The sequence below is a fragment of the Hermetia illucens genome, chromosome 4 (assembly GCF_905115235.1).
Source record: "Hermetia illucens chromosome 4, iHerIll2.2.curated.20191125, whole genome shotgun sequence".
Classification (NCBI taxonomy): domain Eukaryota; kingdom Metazoa; phylum Arthropoda; class Insecta; order Diptera; family Stratiomyidae; genus Hermetia; species Hermetia illucens.
Window position 1 is genome coordinate 48,015,249 of NC_051852.1, and position 8,500 is coordinate 48,023,748.

Below are 8,500 nucleotides of genomic sequence, written 5' to 3' on the forward strand. Positions count from 1 at the left end.
CCTTTAAATCAGGGAATTCCTTCCACCAACGGGAGGGGAGAGGAGGAAGGGAACTGTCAGTTCAAGGAACCCTCTGCCATCCGGACCCTCCACCGGTCGAGCTCTATCTTCTTTGCAACGAGGAGAACCCGAATGCAATGCGCAATACGGCTCCACCTGTCAGCATCTCCTCGACAATGTTGTCTGGCGGGAGATACCCTGTTTATAAATAGGGCTGCCCACAATCCCATCCCACCTTCCACTAGAAAAAAAAGGTGTGATGGGCGTTGTCCACAACTGCTTTGCAAAATACATAATCCGGAGATTGTGCCTTTCCAATTTTGTGCAGGTAAGACTGAAATTCTCCATGCCCACTTAAGAACTGAGTGCCAATGAAGCGCGTTGCCCATCTGCCTCTTATTTCATTTTGCCATGAGAGTTGCCATTCATCTAGGGTGCGTTGCCGTTCTTCACGAGCAACTACCTCCCTTACGCTTGTATATAGCTTTACGCTCCTTAGCGAAAAGAGCAATGGGAATCACTCCCGCAGTCACTATCGCGGCCGGTCCAGAGACAGTGCAGTGCACAGACGCCAACCGCGCTGCCCGTCGCTGTACTCGCGCGAGACGTTTACGATATATCTCCTTGCCTATGCGCCTGTTCGACAGTGGTTCGGCAACAAGCGCCGCAACATCATCTGGATAACTGACCGGGCGAAACTCTTCTGGCATGCGAGTTTAAGTAAACTATTATAGGAAGCGTTCCAGAGGTCAAGCCCTAGGATGGATCCCTGTTCGGAGGCTATATGCTTCCGTTCGACGAACGGCATCCACGCCTTGTATGACAGTATCAACTGTGGATCTCCCTGATCTAAAACCAGCGTACTTATCGCTCCAGCACGTCTACTTCTGATGAGCTTTTCGAAAATTTTCCCAGCAGTGTCATGCATACAAAGTGGGCGGTATGAGAACGTCAACTCAAGGTCACCTGGTCAACGCGAGCCTCACCACCTTCCAATGAGAAGGGAAATTGCCCCTTTCCAGGCAAGCGTTGAATGCGTCGAGCACTTGGGCTGGTCGATGTTGGAACACCAGTTTGTATACCTCTGCTGCGATGCCATCGGATCCGCCCGTTCAACTCCTTTTTAGAGGAAAGTGAGCAGTCCTCGGCGCTCTCTGCGCCGATGTCATCATCCCGTTAAGGGTGCGCAGGGAATAGTGCCCGTGCCCGTCCTCATTTACCTCATCGACCCGCCAGCAGTGAGCTTTGATCCTGTTTATTGCGCTGCGGAGTGTCCTTTTGGCTGATCTGTCAATCGCCGGAGTTTGTGACACTTCTTCCGGAGCTCTGCAATTTCCGGCGTCCACCAATACATAGTAGATTTGCCAAGTCTCGATGCTCTCCTGGACACGGAAGCTCCACAGGTCGTCGCGTCGTTATCAGGTTCATTACTGAATTTACGACAGTGTCAGCTGCAGCGCTACTACCCCCAGGAGTACCCTCCAACGGGCCCCACCTGTTCCAAGTGTTTCAACAAACCTCCCAGACGATCCATACAAAGAAAGAGCGGCGGGGTAACGCACAGTTTGTGGGCGATGTACTGATGGTCGCTTGCCGAGAAGATTTCGAGAACTTGCTACCCGTCACACCAACGACACCAGTGACTCCGTCCCGAAGGTTACGTCTAGAACAGACCCTTTGTTTACAACCACAAGTCCTGTACTCGCCGTCATTTCGAGAGTTTGTTTCCCTTTGGAGTCTGGGTGAGCCATGCCCCATTCAAGTGCCCTGCCATTGAAGTCACCCCCGACAAGGGTCCGCGCCACTGTGTCCAAGATCCTTCCAGAGCATCAAGTCTGTGCCCAAAGTCCAGCATCATCTCATTCCGTGTTAGGTGGGCACTGAAAAACGATATCCCCGCGGCCTTGGGGAACAACCTTGAGGTGGGTGCCGTCCCGAACTTAGATGGCAGCGGTATCTGATATGTCAGGATGCCATGAAGCTGGGTCTTTGTTTCGGTACTGCTCACTGATGAGCACTAAGTCAACTTTCGTCTCTGCAGCGCGCAACTCTCCTTTTCGCTGCAGGTTTTTGCGTTATGACCTGCCTGACCGCATTTGCCGCATGTTGCCTTTCTCTCAGGTCCCGGACCGCTTGCAGAAGTGTGCCCATAATCCAAACATCAGCAGCATTTAGGCGGGGCGGTCCGTATTCGTATCCTACACACTACCCAGCCAATTCTGATCTTCCCGCTGTTCAGAAGCTGCCTCGCGTATTGCTCCGCAACTTCCACCACAGCGAGTTTTTGGCCTTGGGAGTTCGCAGAGGTGACACCAATCCGAGCGTTGGTTACCTCCGGACATTCGCGTTTGATGGCTTCTTCTACTTCGTTCTTTTCTGTGACGCAGTCAACGGCTCGGATTTTGACAAAGCACAGAGATTCCAGGCTGGAAACCAAAACTTTCTCCTGCAGAAGCCTCTTGACTGCTTCACAGAGCGTACCTTTGTTTGTTGTTCTTGGGCTTAATTCGACTAGAACTCCACCACCCTTCGTTTTTCGAATGAAAGACACTTCTGCTCCAGTATCTTCGGACTTGATTTTGTAACGGATTTCACTGAGGACTTCCGCAAAGGTCTTCCGTCGGCTTAATAAGCAGAGTCGGCGGTCTAGTCCCCCTTCGTCTCCTCACCTTTTCTTTTGGTCCTCCATCCTTCTTTTGAGCCCTGGAGAGTTCCTGAGTGAAGTTCCCTTCAGATGCCCTTCCTTCTTTAGTTTTTTCCTCAGTTCGCTCTGCAACGGGCTGTCTGCGTTCCATTTAGCGCTCACGGTGTTCTCAGCGTTCATAACTGCCGCGCATTTCTTATTAAGCCTTCTCTCTCCAGTTTTCGCAAGAATTGTCGACAGCGCTCCCACTCGGCTTAGATTCTGAACCATCTGGTTAGTTTCAGCAGTTTCCACTATACCTCTTTCCGCAACTACAGCACTGCGTAGTACTGTCTGGGTTGCCGTCTCCGTACAGGTGCCGCATCACTTTGTGAGTCTTCTTCTCTGTTTGCGCATCCCGATGTCTCGTCATGTATTTCAGCTTTTGCTGCGTCCTTCGCTGGGCAGTGCCGACACATTTTCGCGCTGCGTATAAATGCAGCCAACTCATTCTCCATTCCCACTATCTCTTCATTCGTATTGTTTCTATTTGCCATACAAGTTTTTACCAGCGCGTCGTGTAAAAGTGGCCGCAATAGGCAGGAACGGGTATACCGTCGAGCACAAAGTCTCTACCCTAGTTCCCTGAGGCCTGACCTACGATTAGCTGATTCCGGAAGGGGCAGCCTCCTGATACACGCCACAACTGGCACCTTGGTAGAGCAAGGCTCACATCACCCCATCGACGTTGGCAAGAAGTTGTCGATGGCTCCGGGTACTCCCAGTGTGTCCCGGCATGTATCTGTTTGCTCTTCACCGAGAAACATTCTCGAGACTACTACCTAGAATGCAGGTATTATGCCAGCTAGGGGATCAGAATTAATTGCTTGGTCCCTCAGGCCCCGCCAGTGATCCGTAAAGGATCGTTGACGACCCCCGAGGCCGATTGTGTCGAGTGTTGGTCGACTATAAAAGGCAATGAGCCAAGCCCACGAAACGTTTATTTCTTAATTTCTCAGGCCTTCTTACCATTTGCAGTAAGGTAGGTAAACGGTTATTAAAAATCGATAACAAAGACATCATCGGTACACTTAGAAGTGGTCCTTTCGATATGCATAATGGCAGGGGCATGGGACTCATTCGAATGTCCCACATCAAATTTCTTCTTGAAATCGCGGCTCCAAATTAAACTTAGTTTTCGTCAAATTACAACATTAATTTATCAATAATTCTAGCGTATTATTTTACATGCAACGTAAACTCTGGAAGTGACGATAAGATTCATCTATAAATAGTTCCAAAGATAATTTAACGAAAACATTGTCTGGGCTGTGAGACTCCACATATGCTAGCATTAACCAGTTCGCGCTGCGCGGTGCTAGCGTGCCAGTCAGGATCCGCGGTTTATTGAGTTATATTATGATTGTGTGATCAGAACGTTGACCCTTCTGAAATTCCAAACATGGACACTTTCGTGTTAAGTTTTCTACAGGTAACATGTGCCCTCATATTCTTCGGGTTAACATGTACTGAAAGTGAATCGGCTCGTGTTCTCGGATTGTTTCCAACTCTTGGAAAATCCCATTTAATTATACAAATGGAAGTTATCAGAACGCTTATCGACAGAGGACATAATGTTACAGTTGTTACCACTCTTCCAGTAGTCAATGACAGCCGCAATTTCTATCACATAAAACTGCCCTATCCTCCTATCCTCAATGGATATTCACCAACATGATTGAGGAGCGAAAAGGATTAATGGACGAATTAAAAAAGATGTCAGTCGTTATGGATGTTACAATGAATATCTCAGAAGCTTCTTTAGTAGATTTGATAAACTCGGATCTTTTGAACGAGGAACCTTTCGATCTGGTGGTGCTTGGATACTTTTTCAATAATTTCTTCATGGGTATTGCGGCACATTTCAAGAGCCCTTTGGTGATCATCGATACTCACAAGCCGATGCTTTGGACGAATTTAATGATTGGAAATCCCAGCGGAATATCTTATGTGCCCAATGGACTTTCAGAGGAGACTCAGCCCTTATCATTCTTCGGAAGGGTTCGAAATGCATTATTCTATATTTTGGAAGTTGCATACACCACATTTTACATCAGAAGAATGAATAATATTTACGAGTAAGCAGGAATATTATCTCTAAATTGATTTCGATGATTGATATCATCGTTCACTGTAGAAAATATTTTCCCGGAGATGAGTACCCATCATTGAGTGACATGTCCAAAAACGTTTCATTGATATTTCAAACCAGTCATTTTAGTGAGGGTATTATTCGACCACAAGTTCCAGCTCTGATACCAATTGGTGGAATTCAAGCCAAACCAAAACCAGATCCTCTTCCTAAAGTACGTAATTTACCTAAGATCAGTCATCGATAAAAAAAGCTCTAAACAGACTAAATTTTGAATCCATTTCAGGATTTAGCTACTATTCTGGATAGTGCAGCAAAGCATGGAGTTATTTATTTTAGCTTTGGTACCAATGCCCAGAGTTCTGACCGAAATTCAGATATTATGAGAAAAATATTTAATGTCTTCTCAGCTCTTAAGCAAAATGTTATATGGAAGTGGGAAACCAATGAGCACCCCGGGAACGCTTCTAATATATTTTACGGCAAATGGCTTCCACAAGATGATATCCTTGCCCACCCCAATCTTCGACTGTTTGTCTCACACTGTGGACTTGGGAGTGTTGTCGAAAGCAAATACCACGGAGTCCCAGTTCTCGCCATTCCACTTTTTGCAGATCAATTTGGAAGCGCCAAAACCATGGTGGATGCTGGATTCGCAGTACAAGTAAATTATCAAGAATTGACAGAGGAATCGTTTGGAGAAGCATTGAAGGAGATTCTGGAAAATCCATCCTATCGAGAAAGGATTCAAAAGTTTTCAAGACTGTACCGGGACCGACCTATGTCGCCTCGCGACACTACTGTCTATTGGTTGGAATATGTTATTAGGCATCGAGGAGCCAAACATATTCAAAGTCCTGTCGTTTATATGAGTGCCTTTGAATATTATGGGTTGGATGTGATTGGATTTTCGCTAGTTATTATTTATATTGTAATTAAAATTTTATCAATTTGTTTTTGCACCGTACTTTGTACATGCAGGAAAAGCAAAGGCGGAAAAACAGATAAAAAGAAGAAAGATTATCATAAACTTTTCATTTACTCTCATCTATTACCCGGCATTTATTGTTTATATATTTACATTGGTTATCTGTTTATTTAGCACGCTGGATGAAGATAGTTGTTACTGTAGATACGCGGCTGACGACTGATTCATAGAACAGTGTCAAAGCGTCAAGTTGTAGAGGTTGTTCTCTTGGTTGATCTTGCAAAGTTGCAGTGCATTTATGAATATAATACAATTCATAGTCCACTGGTCATGTTTTGTGAGTGAAGAGCAACTGATAGTGAAAGCAATGGGTTAACGGTTCTACGTTTAAGCTTATCTTTCGATGATCAGCTATATAAACAAGTCGGGAAACCGGAAGCTGGGTGCTTCAGGTATGAAAGGTTTTGTTTGTTTCTTGTGTGAGTATATTTGAGTGTAGAACTATCCCATTTGTACGTAGCCCGTTAAGAATATGCATTCAGCATATCAGATTTAGTACTTCGGGTTGTAAATTTACACGGTAAACATAACTTTGAGCTACTGTAACTTTGTTACTAATAGTATGATTTTGATCAAACTTGGAGATAATATGTTTCATATTATATTTTATACTTGTACCAACTTTTATAACTCTGACATAAATTTAAGGGGGGTTTTACTCAATTGCACCCCTCCCACTCCCCGCCTTTTTAACAAATCTCAAAGCTAAGATCGGCTCCGAAAAGTACTAAACGAGACCTTTCATTTGATACCCCACATGACTATATTTGGTGAAAAAAAATTTTACACCCCCCTTTTACATTTTTACATGTATGGGGACCCCCCCCCCCCCCTAAATCTCAATGTAGGAGGATATTACTCACTGCATGTCTGGGGGTCCACATTTCCCAACTTCTCACCAAATTTCGTGTCAATCGGTACATCTGTTTCTGAGAAAAGTGCCCGTGACAGACAGACAGACGCTAGATGAATTCGCATTGATGTTGGAAAAATTAGCTTCCGAAGCAAGCCGCCACAACCCAATAACAATAGCTGGCGATTTTAACGCTACGGCCGAAGATTGGGGAAGTCGCGAAACAAATGCTAGAGGCCGCTTATTGCTCGAAGTATTTTCACGTTTGAGCGTTGTTCTGGCAAATACTGGTGGCGTCAATATTTTTCGGAGACGGGATATGGGATCGGTAATAGACCTCACCTTTGTTAGCGATTCATTATCTAAGGATCTCCAATGGCATATGAGCGAGGAATATACGCACAGTGATCATCAGGCTATCAACTTCCAGATGGAGCGTACGACAGGAGCAAAGCGAATCAAAAACTGCAATATCGGGTTGGACCTCCAAAAAACTTGATGAAGAAATGTTCGAGGAAACACTTCTGCAGGAAGCGATGCCGGTGGGAAATGCACGAGAAAAGGTGGCGCAGGTTCTTGAAAAGTTACAAAAAGCTTGTGACGCTTCCATACCTCGCCGCACGGTACTCAAAAAACGAATGCCCAACTTCTGGTGGAATGCCGAAATCGAAGAACTTCGTAAAGTTTGCCTTAAAGCCAGAAGACACAGCCAACGTAGCAGAAACCGGTCTGAATCTGAAGAGTTGCACAACCAATATAAGAAGGCGAAGAAAGCATTGCAAGCAGTCATCTCTAGAAGTAAAACTGAACACTTCAAGAGATTATGTAAGGAAGCGGACTTCGACCCATGGGGAGGTGCATACAAGGCAGTTATGGCAACAATCAAGGAAAAGCGCTCACCGCCGATCACCAACTCTGATTTGCTGCGGGAAATCATTAGCACTCTCTTCCCGTACGTTTCAAGTGAGTCGAACCTACCCACTGTCCAGGTAGATCCCGGTGAAATTCCCGAGGTAACCACGAAAGAAGTCCTGGAACCCGCGAAGAAGTTTGGCGAAAATAAAGCCCCAGGTTTAGACGGCATTCCGAATAAAGCACTGACAGTGGCCGTCAAGACAGTTCCAAGGTGGTTCTCTGAAACATTTACCACGTGCCTAAAAGATGGGATTTTCCCGGAAGAGTGGCGGAAACAGAAGCTTGTGATAATCCCGAAGCCAAATAAACCTTTGAGGGATCCTTCGTCTTATAGACCTATATGCCTGCTAAACGGCATCGGCAAACTTTTCGAACGGGTCATCTTCAATAGGTTTGTACCAATCACAGAAAGGGAGGGTGGTCTCTCAGACAGGCAGTTCGGATTCCGAAAGGCAAGATCTACAGTCAATGTCATCAGCACGGTGACGGAAATTGCGGAAAAAGCAATGGAGGCCAATAAATCGTGCACGGTAGTTACTCTCGATGTGAAGAATGCCTTTAATACAGCAGAATGGAACAAAATAATTGCGGCTTTAACTAAATTGGGCGCTCCTAAATATCTGGTGCACATAGTCATGGAATTTCTCCGGGAGAGGATATTGTGTTACGATTCGGACGATGGACCTAAAACGTATACAACAACCTGCGGGGTTCCACAAGGATCAGTCCTCGGTCCTCTCCTGTGGATAATAATGTATGACGGAATTCTAAAGTTGCAACTACCCAAAGGAGTGACAATCATTGGCTTCGCAGACGATATCGGAGTAACTATCGTCGCACAAGACATTGATGAGATCGAGGTACTCACAAACGAGGCAATTTTTGAAATCAGGTCTTGGCTAGAGGAAGCTGGTCAGACCACTCGCGGAGCATAAAACCGAGGTAGTTTTGATTACAAAGCGAAGGAAG

The 8,500-nt window shown here is 45.6% G+C and overlaps 1 protein-coding gene across 1 annotated transcript; it reads left to right on the plus strand.

The window, feature by feature from the left end:
- Positions 1–4,026: 4,026 nt before the first annotated feature.
- On the plus strand, positions 4,027–5,877 carry LOC119653928 (UDP-glycosyltransferase UGT5-like). Its single transcript, XM_038059088.1, has 3 exons — positions 4,027–4,761; positions 4,821–4,989; positions 5,062–5,877. The coding sequence occupies exons 1-3, from the start codon at positions 4,358–4,360 to the stop codon at positions 5,875–5,877; spliced, it is 1,389 nt and encodes a 462-aa protein (XP_037915016.1). The 5' UTR covers positions 4,027–4,357.
- Positions 5,878–8,500: the final 2,623 nt, after the last annotated feature.

Coding starts and splice junctions, on each gene's coding strand:
- LOC119653928 (XM_038059088.1), top strand. CDS start 4,358: ATGATTGAGGAGCGAAAAGGATTAATGGACGAATTAAAAAAGATGTCA. Junction 4,762..4,820: donor AGAATGAATAATATTTACGA/GTAAGCAGGAAT, acceptor CGTTCACTGTAG/AAAATATTTTCCCGGAGATG. Junction 4,990..5,061: donor AACCAGATCCTCTTCCTAAA/GTACGTAATTTA, acceptor AATCCATTTCAG/GATTTAGCTACTATTCTGGA.